The 20,466-nt window shown below is 38.7% G+C and overlaps 1 protein-coding gene across 3 annotated transcripts in view; it reads left to right on the top strand.

Annotated features, from left to right (window-relative positions):
• Positions 1-7,912: 7,912 nt before the first annotated feature.
• Positions 7,913-20,466, top strand: part of AQP9 (aquaporin 9) — a 28,180-nt gene continuing 15,626 nt past the window's right edge. Inside the window, exons 1-2 of one of the 3 annotated variants that reach the window (XM_030013777.2) lie at positions 8,192-8,305; positions 8,398-8,456. In XM_030013777.2, coding sequence (XP_029869637.1) covers positions 8,454-8,456 — 3 coding nt within the window. In that variant the 5' untranslated portion in view covers positions 8,192-8,305; positions 8,398-8,453. Of the gene's footprint in view, positions 8,306-8,397; positions 8,457-14,749; positions 14,860-20,466 lie in introns of all 3 variants that reach the window. The other 2 variants (XM_030013779.2, XM_030013775.2) reach the window with 2 other exon arrangements.

Here is a 20,466-nt window from a genome sequence, read left to right as displayed (position 1 = left end):
TGTACCAAAGCATATACTGATACACCACTGAAATGGACAGTGGCTACAGCAACTCCAACAACACAAAGCTCTTTGTTCTTACTACAAATTTGTGAATATTTCTTATGCTCCTTAGTGAGCTCCAGACTCTAAGCACTTTGTCACACACACACATGAGGGAACTGAATCACGTCATTCTGTCAGATGCTTCCAGTGATTCATTTCAAGATCAACTTCAAAACCTGCCCCAAAATTATTTCAGTCTGACCCATAAGTTCTTTTTTTATATATATTTCTCTCAGCTGTCCCGCTACCATTTAGCAAGGATATCCCTAGTTCCTCATACAAATTCAGCATTGATTGAGAGACCCTACTCCTGTGTACCCTTTGCCTCCTGCCTCCGTAAAGGTCCCTTCCTATTTCTTATGTGCTTTATAAATCACTTTTGGAAGAAAAATAGGGACTGAAAAGAAATTTCCACTAAGTTATTTTTCAGCTCAGATTTCCACTTACGATATCTGAACTTCATTTTCTGGTATATACAGTAAAAGCTTCAGCCTCAGGTGTTCTATTTTAATTGCCTGCTATTTTCATTACTGACCATGATGGCAGCAAATGCTCTTCAGGAGATACTTGTATTTTAATTTATCTGCAAACATAAATCACACATTATAGCACTTTTTTCCTCTAGGTTAATTGAATCAATTCTCTAAATGTTTCTAAGCCTGATCATTTGAAAAAGGCTCACTGTTTGAAGTCTCTTAAGAATTATGGCCCTTGAATCGTGTGCAGGATGGTATCAGTCCTTGCTCCAAAGATATTTTATACATATAAGGTAAAAATATTGTTATACACATAAGCAATATTATCTGTAAAGCAACACTCACAATACTGTGATGATCCTATAAAATAGTTTCAGAAATTTTTCAAATATCCCAGTGAATTAATTGTCTTAATATTATAAATCTTATTAATAATTGTTTAAGAATGAGTCTGGATATATTTTAAGTTCTAAAGAGACAAAAGAAAATCTACTTTTATTTTCCTTATTTCTACATTACCTTTAACATAAAAAATAAAATAAATGCTAATGTCAAGAACAACCGTTTTTATCGCTGAAATTCGTGAATGGCTAATGAAGAAAACCTGATTTAACATAATTCTTACTAACAAGGAGTCAAATGGATCAGTTTTCTTACCTGTGATATTGGCCATTTTATGCCCAGTAGAACTTAATTGCTGCTATGGTAAATTCAGTCCTAAATTGAAACTGAAATTTAAGGATTTAAGCAAACCACAAATAATTCAGTGACAGTGATAAAGCAGAATATGCTTGGAAAGACTGTCAGTGTTTGACTCGCTTTATAACTGGGTCAGTTTCAAAATTAGTACTATAGTTTAAGTCGACAGTTGAAATGTAACATGTCCCTCACTAGACTGTTGTGCAGAATGCTCGTTTGCCAGTAACGGAGTGAGCGTGAGGTGCCACTCCTCTAGTCTGAAGACTTCCGAGATGATCCAGCTTACAGCTCTTCCTCAGCTGGTCACCACCCTGTGCAAGGCGACGCAGAGCAACACACAGCCATCGGGTGGTTTAGCCCAGTCTCTGCAAAATAGCACTGGTCTGCTCCTGCAGACTATACATGGCAGTGAGTGACAGTGCCTCCGGAGAGTGCTGTAAAGAATGGGTGCCGTTAACTGTGAAGTTATAGGCAATGTGCTCTTGGTTGTAGGAATTCTATTCTGAATTTAAATATATAAAAAAACCCTTTCTATTTTGAATTTCTCTTCAGTTTACCTGTTTGAAATTTATTATTTGTATAACGCATCAAGCCTCAAATGGATTGACCTTCTGCTAATGTAGATCACCTAATGAATGGATGCAATTAACTAATTCATATTGGAATATTGCACTTTCCAAATCACATTTATCATCACTAAATGTGTGATCTAGTTTGCAAGTTTAAATTTTTTATCATTACCCTTTAAACTAAAGAAATAAGTCTTATATTTAATTACCTGAACTTACATATTCAATTAATAGCTTCATTACCTTAATGAACATAGATACTGCACAGAAGTAACAAAAGAATGCTGCCTGAGTCTGCTCCTAAGTACACCCTATAAAGGGTCTGCTGTGAACCTCAGAACAATTATTTCAATTAAAAAATCTTGACTGGGGAGTTCCAAAGGAACTGGGCCTGGCAAACCAATATTCTCATACAGGAGCCTGAGATAAATTTATCATCTATATTGTTAATACTTAATACGTAAAAGGAATCCCAGAAGCAAAGCTTATGTTTCTGGAAAGACAGAGGATTTAAACATTCAAATACGAATCATTCTGAATGAAAGGGAATTAAAAGAACGAGAAACAGGCAGACTGGCACCTCACGTACTAAAGGACAGGGAATGAGTGTTTGGAGCATGGAGGCAAAACGAACAAACACTCTTCTTGTGAGAGAGAGGGGACAAGCACCAGAAACAGCAGCTCTTACAGAAAATACTTCTCCAACAGAGAGTCAAAGCATGGCTGGATGGCATCCTTGGGGGTCCACGTCGAGTGGGAGACAGCTGAAGGTAGGTGGGTTGGCGAGTCACATAGAGGAAACTGTCACTTCCCCGATGGTAATTAGGTTTTAGAACCATGAATCACCTGTCCTATATAGCTACATCTATTTGCTTGCCAAACACGCTACTTGGCCTGTGTGTTAGCGGAGTCAAACCTGTCACTACCTTTGGCTTTCATGTTAAATCTCTTTTATTAATTAGGTAAGCTCAGATCTCCTGCTCTTCACAACCCTACAAGGTAGCCCTAAGTCTCAGGGTGTCTATTGCTATAGCGAATCTGTGCCCTGGAGAAAGATGAAAGGTTTTGACAATGTATCCCATTCAGGTTAAGAAAACATAGGGCTTAGATCACTGCAAAGCCCATTGGGTATACTTTGAGGTTGTCTTCATGCTACATAGATATATTTACCAAGATATCTTTTGGTTTTAATAGCAGAGGTGAGTTTAAAATTTTGATCTCCATTTTTGAGGTCTTTTTGTGAAGAATTCAGAAAAGGAAAGAGTTATTTTAAAAGAAACATGCTGTGAATAATCTTCCCTTACATTTACTTTTCATGTACATTAACTGTTTGAGAAAAGGGAATACACAGAAAAAGAGAGCAGGGAATCGGCTGCAGCAAAGTGTTTGTCTGTACTAAATCGATCTATTCCTTAAAAGCAAAATTCTTCTTGTACTGAAACAGCCTTTTTCCAGATGCATTCAGAAAGTCAGACCTGCCCATACTGTAGCCTACCAGCTAAGCTTATACCAGAACTGTATCCAGCACATTCAGAGGGAAGCACAGCCTAGCGCAGCAGATAACACTGGTGCACGTAACCATCTGTACAGCATTTCCCCAACACTCTCACGTTTTGCCAGCACTGACAGTCTTGTCACGGAGCCCTTCGGTGTGGAATGTTGTCTCTGTCCCGCTATGCCAGTGCAGCTATTACAGAGATTAAACCGGCTTGGAAACTCTCAAGGCCTACGTTATACACACACATATCTGTACAACAAATTTTAAAATTTGCTATCGTAATTTATATAACTATATATAATATAGTTATGCATGTAGTAATATCAGGTATGCACTGAGGCCTAATGGTGTGCCCAGCCAATCAAGATCAAAGAAAAGTTTTGGGTCCTGCTTTAGAGGAAGTCCGATTTAATTCTCCCCAAAATCAGTGTCAGCAACAGCAGACTTCAACAAGCTTTGAATAGGGCCTTAAAGACTATTGGCAAAAAGCTTGAAACACACGTGTGGTGTATTTTTGATCTCATATTCATGATCTGGACTGAAATGTTTTATCTGGACACCGAGATCACAGAAATAGAGAAGAAAGAACAAAGAAATTCTCAAGGGGTCACCTCGTGTGCCTCGCTCCTCCTCCAAGGTAGGCTCAGCTAGATCTGAGCTGCACATTGCAGATGTTTGCCCCCATGAGGACTTTTTCACCAGGGACTACAGCAGAGACAGAGGCATGATCAGAAAACACAAGAACTAAAGAAATAGTTTTTTTACGTACTCAAAAAGCTTAGAATGCTGAATTACTGTGTGTTCAGATCTTCCTCACCTGAATTTTCTTTGACTTGCCCAGCAGCAGGATCAATCCATAAAACAGGGAATGTCCTTTAAGGACCACATAGCAGTTTCTGTATGAAAACATAAATATAAATTAGGCAAAGGCATTTGATCGGGGATGTGAATTATAGTAGATGTACACATTCACACTTTGTCTAATTCAACTAAAATCAGCAGATTTAGACTTAAAAATAATTTGGCTCATATTATTACAATACAAAAAATATGTGGTGTATTTATAGCCTTGGTCTCTCCAGCTGTGTTGGTTTAGGTTTTATTACATCAGTAATAAGAATTTATGTGATACTCTGAATAATGTGCTATTAAAAATTCAGTACAGTATATACTGTTACCCACGGGATTTAAACTGTGGGAGCTATGTGTATTATTCTCTACTTTGCTACTTCTCTATAGGAGTGAAGATTACTATAAAAAAGGTTAGGTTATATGCACTGTGTGAATTCCTGTTCTGCTTGAATCCAGGTGAAGAGAAATAGTTCAGTCCAGACTGCCTTGGTGTAAGGGTCCCAAGGGTCTTAGTCTTGCAATCTAAGGTTACACTGATCACACATTCAAGCATGAACAATAATATCAACGTGCTTTTTGATGTCTTTAAAGAATGCCAATAGATTTGTGAGGCATAGCCTCCTTTAAGAGAATCCATTTGATCCTTCTACAGAGTATCAGCTTTGTCTGTCTGACTATTGATTTTATTCTTTACAACAGTTCATCTAATTTTCCTGGCATAGAAGTCACATCGGCAATTTTGTAGTTCCCATGTTCACCCTCGGAGGACTCTTTTGAAAGACCAGTGGATCACTGGTACATTTCCCATGTTCTATTTTGCTGGCATTAGGATTGGGTTCCACAAAAAAGAACCCACTGGGCAATAGCACTTCAGTAGCTGAACATATGAATCCCTTGGCAGAAACACTGCATAGCTCCAGCAATTAGTTACTGTTTAACTTATCAATTTGTCAGGAAGTCTTTCCTACCGACAATTCATTTTAGGACAACTCCTCACACTCAGTCCACCTAACGTTTGGTTCTTTAGCAAGGCAAATAATTCTTTTAGCTTTTTAGCTGTGCAGTTAGCCACCTTGAATGCTTCTTCTACATATTCATCCTCTATAGCTTTACTTACTCTCTTGCAGGACTCCTCTGGTGATGGAATTTGAAAAAGTTTCTATTATTACTTCCACATTGTTGGCAAAATCTTAAAATCTTTTTGGTCAGCTCTGTTGTGGTTCTACATTTGATATGACATAGTTTATGCTTTTTCCATGCTCCTTGCTTATATACAACTTCCATTTTTTTAAGGCTGTCTGCATTTTCTTCCCTCAGATGACACAACTGTTGATATTTATGGTTGCCACTGCCAGTATCCTTACCCTTATAACTCTGGGAGCAGGGCCCACGTCAGGGAAATCAGTAGAAAACAGTAATCACAATGTATTTTCTTTCCATTGTTCAACCAGGTGGTCCATTACATGTGACCAAAAGGCAGTAACATGGAGCATGGATCACACGGGTTAGTAATGAAGGTCAAAGCTTTCATGGTGTTTATCTTTACATTTTACTTGTCTTTCTTGTAATGCTATGTATATATTCGTTAGATTTAGGAAATGTATTTAGAACCTCTTTCTGAATGCAGTAAAAGGAGAAACTTAATTCAAGTTTTCTGTGCTACCCCCTTTTCTATTTGAAGATGATTCCAAAGCGTAGCAGTGACTTTAAATTGCCAATCGTCAAAGGATTTAGCAAGGGAGCAATCATCCCCTATGTACTCTGTTCTTCTATACTTTCTTAGGGCATCTGCTTGAATCTGGTTATGGAGCTGAGGAGGGCCTTTGGTCCAACTTAGCATCAGTTCTTATAATTGGAGTTAAATCATATGATTTCTATAAAGTATTGAAGAAAATCTGAAGAAAGCAAACTTAAAATATATGTATTTGTGTCAGTTCTCCACCCTGTAAAGACAGAAATTTGTTATAAGGAAGGCAATTTGATCTGGACAAATGAGTAGGGGTTTCTGTCTCTGACACGTCATTGCCCTATTTTTAGTTGAAAAATAGCACTAATGCCTTCACACCTGTTATGAGACTAAATTAAGAGGTATCTGCATACTACTTTGTGAGGGAAACCTGCATCTGCATAAGGGAAAGAACTGCTATGGACAAACAACCAAAAATTGCTTTCATAAACGTATTTATTTATTTCTCATTTTCCTGGAAGAGAGGAAGTGGTTTATCTCATTCCTGCTGTAATGAATGGCCTCTCCAGCATCCTCCCTCAGTTCTACTGTATACATAATTCTGAAAGACTTATTTCACAGACATAATAAACATATTCTTCAGCATGCTGTGATAATTAAGGTCATGAATAATATCTTTGTTTTGCAGTGGTGTAGGGTAAAGGTTTTCAAACTGCCATACACAGGCTATTTTCAGGGGCTTCCCAGAGGCAGCTTGCAGCTGTCTGTGCAAGCGCAGACCTGCACTACAGGCTGGTCCTGTAGTGCAGGACCTGTAGCACTCCTGCAACAGAGCATGCCTGCTGCTGCACAGGTGCTTACCCTGGCTCATGCAGCACCAGTACAGATGCAGTCATCTCATAATTCATCAGCTCTGTGGCTTTCCACAGGCCAACATTTTCCGAATCAGCTAAAGGCAGAGTGGTATTTGAATGCAGAGGTAGAGAAAGGTGAGTAAAAGGACACAGAAAAGCAGTTAAAGATTAAAATTGGGTGGTGGGGGTGAACAGGGTGGTTAAGGGCTGAAACTGGTGGTGGTGAATACAGCTGCAGGGAGCATGCATCAGGTCCTAGCTTGGGGCAAGTAAGAGCACTGATGGGATAACAGAAATGGCCCATTTGCCCAATCCTGTAAAGCTCTGTCCTATTCACAGCAGACAACAGTACTGACAGGCCTAAACATATTTACCACCAAGGTGAAAAAGGTTTAGGACAGATACAAACCAAGGCACTGAGCATCTACAAACACATGCCAAAATAATCTACCAGAACTGGGCTAAGGTTTTGGTGTCATGTCAAATAACAGAAAATACTTGTAAATCAACCAGACGGCATGTTAGTCAAGACAGTATCACATTTGATAAAACCATTCAAGATGCTTAAGAGATTAAGAGGGTAATATTTTTCTCTAGGAGGCCCAATTCTTGGAGATACTCAGCAACTTCATGTCTTAAGACCATGGAAAATAATATTATAATGTTTCATATTGTAGCACCTATGCACTTTTAAGCTAAACATATTGGAGACATATAGTCACACAGTGCCTCACTTGCCTATACTGCATTATAAGGAGCCACTGGACTGAAGCAGATTTCATTAAATGTTCCTAATTTATTCTGCCTCGTTGTTTTTTTGTAAACAGGGTGGGTCACTAGAGAGCAAGGCATTTAGTCCAAAAAGAGTATTGTGAGTGAATATACAAATTCAACATACCACACCAAGTTAAGATTCCTCATTAGACACTGAAATCCCTCAGAAGTGACAGGATAGGAACTTTTGTTTACAGGGTAGAGCACAGCATTCTCACGAGCATTCATTCTCTTTCACAACCTCCCCTTGAATATTTTTTGGACAGCCAATAGCAGCATAGTTTAAATCCCAATCTAGGTCAGAGAGAAATTTTCAACCATATTTTGGTTCCTTATTTTGTGGTTTCTCTTTTTGCCTTTCTTTTTGATCAGGGTGACAGGAACAACTTTTTATTCATTTTTACCAAAAAAAAAAAAAAAAAAGTAACATAGCAGGAAAGGTAATGATTAATCCATTCTGCAAGAAAAAAAGAGTTCTGATTCTGAACTTACTGGTATTATCTAACCAGTATAAATAGAAGTGTACTCAGAGAAGGCACAGGATGGAAAACTCATGATGAATTGTTAGGGCATGTTGAGTTGGTTCTGTCAATGCCTGCAGTCAGATGATTTCACTGGCTGTACAAGATGAAATCTCATATTTCAATGTATAAGTAAAAGTGTCAAAGTTCAGCTGAAGCAGGGACAAATACAGAACAATTTTTGTGTGTATTTGTAACTAGGGCACCAGAGCAATAGAGGAAGCCAAAATGAGCCGGAAAAGCAAAAGGAGTTTAAAGGAGAAATTAGCCTTGAAGAACAGCTTGGTTAAAGAAGCCCTCTCAGAATTCCTGGGAACTTTTATATTGATAGTAAGTGTCAGCTGCTTTCTTTTCTTCCTACTAATATAACGTTGGACAGTGCTTGTAAGGGGACATGTATGCTTTTTCTTGTACTGTACCAGAAGCGTGGTTACTGCCTGACAAACATTGTACAGCCTTGAATGAATTGCTTCTATTTATGGTAAGTTTGTAATTCCTTTCTTCACCTGGTGTAATTATCACTGGCTATTAAAAACAGGTAGCTTTAGATATTACAATTGTCTGATAAGCATTTGATTTCATATAGGAACAGAATTTCAGTGAACTACCACGTTCTGAAAAATCCAGATATGCACAATGAACATTAATAATACTCTTGCTTTTGTTTTTTAAAAACTCAGCAGTTTATTCTGCTTTCACTTCTATGCACAACTTCCATTTGCTTTAACAAACATAGTGTATTGCACATTAAGAGAATTTTAGCTGAGTTATTTTCCTGTGCAATATAGAAATTTAGCTGTATGATTTGTAGTGAATTTATTGGGAGTTGCATTGCCAAACCTTCAGAGATTTTGTAAGTTAACTGTGGTTTTTTTTTCCTTTTTAACTGTACTACATAAATTATACAGTTGCTTGGTCCTGTAGTACTGCTACGATTCAGGCAAATACCAAACCTCCCAATTTTCATATCCCCAGATTTTTTAAACTTAATTTCTTGCTCAATTTTTCTGTGCATTTTGCACTGGGACACAGAGCTCTACCCTGTGATTTACCAGGGTAGAGAGCAGGCTCAGTAGCAGAGCTGGAAGTCAAGCAGCTAGAGTATTTATGCCAAACTCTTTCTTCCTCCTTTTAGTCTGAACAAGACAGTCTTGCTTATTGCTAAATATTTTATCATAGTGAAAGGACAGAAAAAAAAAGAAGCAGGCATAGTACTGACATAGTCTATTTTATAACTGTAACTATATTAGCTAAATTTCAAGTAAGTCATCTAAAAAATTCCAGTAGCTCATAAAATACATGAAAATAATGGTCTTTACTACACTTCAGCCAACTGAAGTGCACAGGCACTAACGTAACATTATTCTCAAATTTAATACCATCCATAAGACATTACTACAGTAAGGAGCACATTCAGAAGCAAGGAGCACAAAGCACTTTACAAACATTAATGAATTAAGTGTCACAACACCCTGGTAAGGAGAGGAAATGTCATTATCTTCATTTTATGTATTAGCAAACCTGATTACAGCAGACTGCACAGGAAGCCTGTGGCAGAACTCTGAATATAACCCAGATCACCTGACTTCCAGTACTCTGTCCTCGCCACAAGATCATCCTCCTCTTTCCATTAATACAATTAAGCAAGTGAAGAAAACGTATTAAAGTGCAGATTAGACGGCAAATGCTATTATTTAATGTCCTGCTGCACAAGACCAGAAAGAAATGCAAACCCAGAGCCCATTTTCTAGTATATTCACCATATGAATATAGTAGAAAATGAAGCTATGAAATTGTTGTTGATAACCTGATTTTCTCAATTCTATCTTACACTTTCTAGTTTCAGCCTTGGCTTAAAGCAGAGAAGAGCCTCACAGGGATTGAACTGCAGCTTTCTCAGTGCTTGGATACCTCGGTTTATGTTTAGACTGCAGAAGTTAGCAGCAGTACAAAGCGTTTATTGTGAAGAAACTGACTTTTCTGCTGTTGTATATTGCTATTGCTTTTAGGCTCTGTCAGCCAGTAAGTAGTTTCTCTTTAAGAACAGATTAATATTAAACCCTTAACTTAAATTGGAGCTAATGAAAGGGGCAGCCTGCTAAGTCAGAGGGCAGAAATCCTTGAAAAACAGACACCATGTATGCAAAAGAAGTGAAAGCTTTCTTCCATCATCCTATTACTATGTCTTAATCCTGTTACAAAGTGAAAGTGAGATGAGAGTTCACGGCCTACAGCACAGTTGATTCAGATCTTTGCTGAAAGCCATTTCATGTCACTGTGATGGGTTTTACAGCCTGTAGGAAGCACCCGCGCCAGGGAGTAAGGCAGGGACAAACCCTTCTATTATCCACAGACTCTGGAAGTCAATGCTAACTGTGCCTAAATCTGCGACCAACCTAGCACTTCTGAAAGTTAGCCAGGTGAAATTCTGTCCCTCCAAATCACCTTTTTCTATTTTTTCTGGAGAACAACATCACGGGCCACATACTACTAAGAGCTTAAACTACCATCTTTGGTAACTCAAGCCTTGCAATGTTATTTTCCAAACTGGAAAATGTACAAACTGCAAGATTAATTTCAGGACATCTAGAAAGTCAAATCACTCATCAGGCAAAAACCAAGCCTTCACCTGGGGGTGAGAAGGGCTCTGCCTGCAATGTTAAACAGATTTGAGACAACAAGCCTTGAGAAAGTCACTGGGTATATGGTTCAGATAACATCTCTTGGTCATCCCTACTGACTATGCTGTGGTTTGCCTTGCAGCATGGTCTCAGAGCACGTAAACTGAATTCTTTTCAGATGAAACTAAAGTGGAAGGTGAGCTCCAGAATCACAGGAAATGTGCTGACCATTAATGGATGAATGGATGCTCAGTCTAGCGGGTCAGACTGGAGATACTCCTAAGTAATCCCTCCTGAGATGTCCATATTCAGGTTCTCTGAACAAGCTGCTTGCAGTGCTCAACTTGATAATACAGACATAGCCTGTGTGAGCCCTTCTCTCTGCTTATCAAAGCACCCAATTTCAACCTCTGAGGGTTCAGTGAGAAACACTAAACTCTAGGAACCTGCAAGTGCCCTGCTGTATAGGCGGATCCAATGGTATACAGAGCAGTTGCCGTTACTGCCCGTCTGGGTAATCCTGCTGGTGATTAGGCTATTTTACTCTTAGACCTATTCTGCTGGGGGAACAAGTATTTCTTTCAGTATCCAGCCTTGAATTATTCCCCAAGGCATAGCACAGCTGCTCTAATTACACTCTGGAACAAGAATTGGGGCAGAAAACCCAAAATGTACAGTCCATAACCAAATGCAAATTGCACGTGGTTTTGGTTACACTGAGCTTTTGGTTACTGTCTTGAACTATGTCCTATTCGCCTTATAAGGTTCCATCAAGCTGAGAAAATGTTGCACTTCACTTCTTATGATACTTCTATAAAACAAATGGATGCAGTTTTAACATAACTAAGTCACATTTGCAGTACAGGCAATGAGGAGCACGCATTATCCTGGGTATTTATATTTGCAGATTATTTGTAAAGTCCTGCCCATTTCTTGCATTTACCTTGGTGCTGTCATGTGGTAAACCCCCAACCTGCAAAGTGTAATCGTGCCATCTGCAATTTAGAATAAGCATCCACAAAAAACACGATCTACCCATAAAGTTTTCAATGAACATTTGAAAAGGATACAACTGTTTTCCAGGAAGTAGACACTGAGTAATGTGGGTTTTACACAGTGTGTTTCGAACCAACTTTTGGGACAGGTCCCTCCAGCCTACACCCACGCAACGGGTCCCTGAGGTGGGAGAACACCCACCCATTTGTGCCATGGTGGCCGAGGGGCCCGCGCACACACACATTTCCCAGCCTCTGACACAGCCTCAGCTTTCTGTAGCTGGGGCTGCCCGAGGCCTCCCTTGAGACAGAGCTCTCTAGACACCTTTTTGTTCCCCAACACGTCTCCTGGTTCAGTATAATTCCTCTCGGGGCTCCTGTGGATTACTCTGGGGGACAACATCTAGGCGCCAGCACAGAAGAGTCAAGAAGCCATGCTGCATCAGGTAGATGGTTTATGTGACTTTTCAGTGAGTCTGTCTGGAACTCACCTATCCAACTGCCTCTCTGCTTTTAATCATGCTTCTCTCCATATTTCCCCTTTGGAACTTGGCTGCATTGCTCTCAGACAAAATGGGATTTACTCTGGCTTACGCCATTAAGTATATCTGAATTGGAACAGTTCCAAAAAGAGATGCCAAATGGGCCATGTTGCTTCCTTTAGCGGCTACTGCTCACCTAACATAGTTTTTATTTCATTCTCTCTCTCAAGAGCTTCTTACTAAACACAGTTTCCCAGAAAGGAGCTGCACAGGAGCCAGTATCTCCTGAGTCCAGAGCAGTGTATGCTTCCTTGCTGAAACAGAACACAGGCTTCCATTTAGCATTATAAAGACAAGTCGGTAGTATATATATTCACATCCTAAAGCTTAGTCTCCAACTGGAGGTGGGGATCCTCTTACAAAATTCCCACTGAAGCAAATGTTTATGTGTGCATAGAGGATGCAGTGCAAGAGCATGAATTGAATGCATGACACCCCACGCTGCAAACAGTCCAACTAATGAGAAGGAAGGCCATTTATCTTTTGCACATCAAAATCTTCATTATGTAAGTTATCACCCCTGCTTTGTGGCGGAGTTTAGTCTTGCCTGAAAAATCTTTAAGTATGACATTCCATGGATTTACTCAGTCCAGAAGATTAAAATTCAAACAATTTTCCATAGCTTTCTTTTTGCGGCCCTACATTGCAGTGCATGTTAATGACAATACTGTATGGTAATATATATCCCTTATTCTAAACATGTGTTAGAACCCTCATTACATTATGTTATTACATGAAAGCACATGTAACTTTTGATCACTTACTCCTTAAATAAGTGTTTAGTGTTTAATACAAAATTACTACTTAGAAATTGTAAACAAAGATTAAATTCCATGTTCTAAATTTTTGTGAAAGGGAGACTCTTTCTTTGTATAGGATGAAATTGTTTACAGCGAGTTTAGTTTTAAGGTAGAAAATTAAATAGCAGTAGCTTCTAACAGCTACCTTGTTTGCCATCAGCAATGAATTTCCTGGAGTAGAGAATCTTGTATAATTAGGTCTTAGTGAACTTAAGTTTGTCAAAGCTAGATAAAAAAGGTTATTAAAACTTATTTATCATTGGTATTTTGATATGTCACTCAACAGTTTTTTAAATATTATACAATGCTACAAATACCACGGGCCTTAGCAATATTTGCACTCTGGTAAGCAGCTCTTATGTCACAGAGATCCATACATTAGGGTCTCTAGCAGCAATACTATAGTACAACCAATAAATAATAAAAGTCACTCATCAATCTAATGTCATAGAATTTAATCCTGCACTTCCAGACCAAAACTGCTCATTTTATGGGAATAAGATGCTTCCTTTCCCTGTCATCACCAACTCGGAGTCCTTTCTGTTTATGCAATTGTATCAGTTGCACAGGTTTTGATGTCATGAAGTTTTGCTAATGATTCTGCTGAAGATGTGCAAAGTCTTCCTCTTTCTTGCAACTGTATTAAATCAGCATTGCAAACAGAAGTCAAAGTAGTAATGAAGACCCTTAGTTGTGCTGAGGTTAAGGAACTGTTCTTGCACAGTGGTTTATTTCTGTAATTTTACTATTATCAAAATAAATTAATTTTTTTTTTTTTACTTTTCTCTAGAAAACACTTCTATTTCCCTGAAGTCATTTTTTAATTCAGCTGAATAGTTAGCAGTGTGAAAGAACTGAAAGGAAGGTTACCTAATTTTTCTTTTACCTTGAAATGTTTATTACGGCAAATAATTCTGAAAAGTCACAGGAAATCTTTTGTTTTCAATACAAACTTAAGTTTTCCAGTATATGACATTTTAAACTTTCTGGTGACTCAGATGTTCTGTGTTGCATGAAAGTTTTAAAAGAGAATTATCTTCATCTCTGCAACATCAGCCCCAACACATAACTCAGCTCTCATTGTTTAACCAAGAGGTTCCATTAAGTTGAACTTAATTTTCCAAGACCTTTTTCTGTAGATACACTTTTTTCCAGAAGGTTTGCATCTATAGGGCTGAAGTGTAGGCACTCTCCCTGAGCCTCACAGCAGACTTGCATCCTTCCAACATTCAACTGCGAGTGCAAAACTTGCACTTACGTTTTACAGACACAAATTTACAGGCTGTTTTCTCAAAAGTTTTGCCAAATAAAAAAAAAAAGGTAATAAAAGTAATAACTTTTTAAAACTGTCATAAACAGTTGGAGAACAGAATAAAAGATAATAAATGCAGTTCATGCCATACAGTGAGTTTATATCTTTGTGATCTCAACATTTCAATAAACCATTTTGGCTAAAAGTGAATTCTAGTGAGCCCTCCAGTCCATGGTCTGGTTTAAAGGCAAATTTGACTCAGTTCCTCTAACCCATTCCTCAACGGTTTCTTTACTTTTAAAAGTATTCAGCTTTTTTTTTCAACAGAAAACAGCTTAGGAAGAGAACATACTGAGGCTTTAATTACTCATAACCATGCACCTCCAACCATGAGGGCACAGCAAAGGTCCAGCCACCCTGTTTCTGCACGAAGAGTAAATGAAAATATACATGTACCCTTATACTCTGAAGGGAGGACAGAAAACCTCCTTTCTCAGAAACTGCAATGCCCGCTCCTGCACTCTCCGAATTTTAAGGATTTAGAAAGATTTTTAACCTTTTCAGTTGGTGTAGGAAGCAAAGCAGAGAAGCACATCTCAGCTCAAGAATAAATGAGTAACCGGGGAGGGAAGCAGCACCTGAATAGGCTCTTTTTCTCCTCAAGGAGCTACTAGGTAAGATTTTCTTCCCTTGCCTAGCCTTTTCTTCCTAGCTCCTTTACAAGGGGCCATGTTTCACTCCTGAAAGTTTGTATCTAAATATGAAATGTTTCATTTCCTTTCTCTCCTGAATTTCTAAAACTTAGTAAGAACATAAAAATAATCTTCACTGAAGAAACTGACTCAAGCCAGTTGCCCTACATAATTCAGGAAAGAAAAGCATTTTAGCATTTCATGATGAAGAGTACAATATTAATCACAATAAAATATGAGAGAATGCAGACCTTGGCATTCTCTCCAGGTGATTTCAAGCTTTTATTTGTCTCTTATTGCATGTGCAAAAGCAATAATAAAAATTTAAAAGCATCAGTTTATATAACACAGCATAGTCTGTCCCTCAATATTTTCACTGTATTTTTTCCCACAGAGCAATTTGAACCAGATCTTTATATGTTTTAAAAGCTTTATATACACAATTCATCCAAAGCCTTATTAAAATTTACATTCATGTCTCCAAGTAGTAATGCTTTCTGTCGTTAAAAAAATGGTTTCAAAATGGCAATCATTTTAAGGCTTATGTCTACACTATTTAATTAACTGAATGATAAGGGTTTTTTTCAAACCCTTATTTTATTAGATAGTAAGTCTGAAAAAAATAAAGGGTAAATCCATTTGAACCCAAGAGGATATTGGTTGTGTCCCAGGAGATTATCAGGAGAACGGATATAGGGATTTTTTATTACTCCAAGTTTGATTAAATTGTAATGTACAGAAATCCCCCCCCCCCCAAATATTTAATTAATGATAAAATAAGAGCGACATGCTTTTAAAATATTTAAAAATTACTTGACCGGTAAGCTCTATTTTTATCTCACCTTAAAAATTTTAAGTACTATCTGATTTAACAAAAGATAGGAAGTATTAAACATGAAATTAGATTAAGATTGCTCTTTCCTGGAAGAACAGGAGTTTCCTGCAACTTGAATTCTTGCAGAGCTAATGCCCTGAATTTTAGTAGATCTAACGTGTCTCTATTTTTATTGCTGTTAGCATTACTGTCCCTAATGAAAGAATGCTTAGGAGCCCAGTCTGAATTAAGGCCCTACATAATACACAAACATAGCAAAAATATGTCTCTGTATAGAAAGAGTTCCTAATCCATTATAAAACACCTTATTATGAAACACAGTAGGTAAATTCTTAAGCAGACTTGCTTTGTAAATAAAGAGAGTGGAAATGAAAGCGAGTTCTAAAATACACTCCAAATTAAAGACCTTTAGAAGGACACCATCAACTTAGTAATCAGCCCCTCCGAAAAGTTTATTTACTACTTTTAAGCGCAACACCCAAACTAACCATATATGGAAATATTAATGGGGGCGGGGGGAACTGTACAAGACTACAGTAAACTACAAACAACCCTCTAACATTTTCATGGGCAATTTTTGTCGGAGAGATCCCTACCTGCAGCGAAGGGCAAACGCAACCACTTCTCCCATCCCCCAAAGGAGTCTCTGCCTCTTCCCACCTGTACCCCCGCTTTTAAGGGCCTAAATACGTGGTGCTAAGTCTGACTGCTTGGAGACGTCACAGAGGTTTCCCTAAGAAGTGAAATACCAGGGCTTGCTCTCACGTCCTCAAGTGTCCCAGCAATATCGCTCTGCTTCCACAGATTCGGAGCGGGTAACTTTAGGACAGCGCCAGGACACTCGCCGCAAGCCGAGCTTGAGCCCAACGCACTGCCCTGCCTGGAGAGCCCGTCCCCTTCACAGCACTGCGCAGGAACATGCGCAGGTGCGGCAGAATCCAGAGCAGTACCGCAGGTCCCTCCAGTCTGAAAAAGGGGAGCAGACAAGTCGCAGGCTAGCAGGAGCACTAGGAGAACATAGGCGGGAGCGTGGCATGGGAAAGGGGCAGGGCTGCCCCCTCACCTGAACAAAGGCGTCCTTACAGAAAATTGTGAATTGGTGGAGGGATCCTTGGAGAGTCTTCATAATCAGCTGTGGTTGTTTAAGTAGGGTTCTGTCCTGAAAACTGACTAAAATAGAAATTCTGAACTATTTTTCTAGTGTTTCCTGATTGAAAGTGTACAGCTTATAATTAAAATATGATTTTTTTGTAACTGCTGACTCTGTATTCCTTATAGCACAGTGAATTCTTATATTCATGTAGAGCATCGTCAGTTGTGTGGCCATCAAGGCCATACTCTGCCCGAAGGGCCATGATGGTACCCCACCATAGGTATGTAACTCACCACAGCTTGGCAGCTGGTGATGTACAAGATATACCAAAACACACGTCATTGTCTCCACGCTGCTAGAAAGCAGGAGACTTGGCTGCTGCTTTAATGTTACAGTAAGAGTGTATGGCTATGAATGCACACTACCACTAGATCTGTTCGATAAGAAGGGGCCTTTTTATATATGCATTCTGCTTTAAGATGTCTAAAGCTCTACAGGCCATGTAGAAAAATAGATTCCCTAAAATTCTGGATTCAGATCTTGCAGGAAATCGAAATCCTATTTACACTGAAAAATGCTATGACAAGCATTTGCAAAAATCCCGAAAATAGCACAGACGGAGGCAAAATGATCTTTAGTCTCTCCGATGAGTGGGATAGAGACAAAGTTCTGCAAGCTTCCAGGGGCTAACAGGACATCATGCTCATTGGAGGCCTGTTGTTTTCCTTTCCTAACATAAGCCTTGTTACCCAAGACAAAGAGAAGGATCTAAAGTCTATGAAGCAAGTTTTTGGCAGAGAATGTGCAGACAGCTATTCCACACCCAAACAGGTTATTTATGACAGCAATCTAATTACTTTGTGAACAAAAAGTCAGCACTGAAGCTACTCCAGTAAATTTAAGCAGATCAGACTACAGACAACTGCTAAGATGAAAACCTGCTAACATAAGGTAAGACAAGATAAGATAAAGAGATCTGGCTATATTATACTGTAAATTAAACTCCCATTGACTCCATGTGCTTCAATCAATGAGTTTGTGTGGGTGCAGCTGATGGCTGAGCTTGGCCTAGAAACTCAGAATATTTAGTTACAACTTGATGATCTAGTTGGTCTTAACTCAGCCGAGCAAAGATTCACAGGGTATTAAATTGCTGCTCCTGTAATTACATGATTAGGTGATAGTTTCCAGTTATGTCAACCTAGCTACAGTAGGTATGAGAAATTTTTTTTCTCTGCTTCTTAAAATGACGACAGATGGAGGCAATATTACCGTAACATGGTTCAGATTTGCAGGTTCAGCTCCCAGCTGCCCCATCCCAGAATGGGCACACGCTGACTGTGCCTGCAGTAGCAGCCATTCGTCGTACATGAGCAGGCAGCCATTTACCAACATCCACCGAGCAAGAAGCCAGCGCAGCTGTGTTCAAGCTTGCTTGTACACCTTCTTGTTTGTAGACTGAGTTTTCTGAGACTGGTTAGCACAAAAAGGGAGTGTCTGGAGTTGCATATTTCCCTATGATGTACAGAGTGGAAGCCTCTATGCAAGAGGACTACACAGCTGTTTCTGTATGATTCCCCACAGTTCTGGTAAATAGGGAAGGGAGGCCACAGCCTACATCCTATTTCCTTCCCTCTTCTTGTGAATTTGTAGTTGATATACACAGATGTGGTTACTGTCCCTTATCCTTTTCTATACCCATCTTGCCCCCTCCTGTTCTCTTTTTTCATCGTTCTTACAGAAAGGGGTAATGTTTTCAAAAGAATGGCCTTTTCTTGAATCTGCAAAAAACTTTGTCTATGCCATTTCAGAACACAAGTGCATACTTGTAGATCTAACTGCTTGCCTGAACGCAAACTGCGCCCCGGTGTACACAGGGCCCCAGACAGCCTACCGAACTTGCTCCATGTCTGAGCCATATCTTTCACAAAATCTTGCTTGGTGCAATTTCTGGAATACTCCCTTTGAGAAGTCTGGAAAATGAAGGCTAGAGCATGCTAATTCCACCTCCTCAAGGCTCGTGCCCTAGTCTTAAACTTTATAAATTCCAGCATAACCATTCTTTCCATATTAATTAAACATATAAATACATGAGTAGAATTGTCTTACATGACATTTTAAAGATACATGTAATTTCAGCTGCAAACAACTAAAATATATTTTGGTTTGGTTTTATATCTGTATGTGCATTTGTGCTTACCATTTGAATTGCTAGGTATATGATACTAATGACGATGAGAGAACGCCTAACATAAGCTTATGTCATCCATGGCACAGCAGTTGACAGCAGCTTGGAGTATGTCTTGTAACTTTCAATTATACAGTCCAATAAACTACTGCTATCTAACACCACCCTCCCCTTACGTAACCTGACAGCTGTAAGACTTTGGCACCAGACGGTGTTTTGTTTGCTTGCATGAGTATAACCTCAAGGCAAGAACTGCACCTGGGTGTATGACAGAGTCTTGGGGCACTTTAACAGAAACTCCGTCTGCATTGCAAAGCTGGTTAAGAGTATAATTTTATTGAGAGCTTTTCTGTCACATTTTGGTATTAGTTAAACCCCTGGGGGAAATAATGGAAACAAAAGTATGATTTTTGCCTGTTTAAATTGTATCTATTCTAGCAGGACTTGCTTGTTAAACCTCAATCAACAAATCTTTTTGGTACAGCCTATTTCTAAGGCAGGAGAGATTTTTCCATTACTTTGCAGTTTCTGAATGCAACTGCCTTGCAACTGAAAATAAGCATGTCTAAAAGAACTAAATTTTATGTATTCAAATAGGCATAGTTAGGAAAAATATTTACAATACAGTCATTGGTGACACACACTAATGGCAGAACACTAAAGCGAAGCAAGGAGATTAGCCAAAGCAACTGCATTGGCTAAGATGGAATGATTTTATACACAGAAAAAAAAATAAAATCTGATTCACCTGTACCATCAAAGGAGGAATATATATCTCTCTCTCTACAAAAACACATATCTCCAATTTAACATCAAAGTAATTAAGGTTGCTCAAGATAAATCTAGTCACATCCCAGAAAAGATAAGATTCAGATCACTTACAGTTGCAGAGAAGCAAAAGTTTTCAGACTACAGATATTATTTGATATCTTCTGTAGAGTGTTGGGTCCTTATTCAGCAAAGCACTTAGGCATATATTTAAAAAGAAGATTTCCAAAGACAGAAATTGATTTCTGGCAGAAATGGGTCAGCTAGGCTGTCTTAAACTGAAGGCCTTTTGTACCTTTGAAAATCTTTCCTACCAACTTTAATAGGACCTAAACATATGCTTGAAGCTAAGCAGAAACTTTAGAATTGAATATACATGATCTTAAGCATACATTTAAATGTGTTGCTGAACTTCATTCTGAGGGGAACCAACATAAAACGGAAGCCAGTTTAAATCCATTGAGAATACTCCAATGTGAATTATTCAGTAATCCCCACTCCAGTTAATTGTTCAAGCTGCAGAGCCAGTGAAATATTCTGATAGTGCAATATATGATATCAAGGCAGCACAACAGTAACACACACTCTAATCTCCAGAAAGCTGTCTCATTCCAGAGTTTCAGCATTAAACATTAAAAGCTTTTTGAACTCTCTTTCATAACTTTTCTAGTAATTTTTTCATTGCTTATAACAACAATCTGGAAC

The sequence above is a fragment of the Aquila chrysaetos genome, chromosome 5 (assembly GCF_900496995.4).
Source record: "Aquila chrysaetos chrysaetos chromosome 5, bAquChr1.4, whole genome shotgun sequence".
Taxonomy (NCBI): Eukaryota; Metazoa; Chordata; class Aves; order Accipitriformes; family Accipitridae; genus Aquila; species Aquila chrysaetos.
This window is presented reverse-complemented; position numbering and strand designations above follow the sequence as displayed.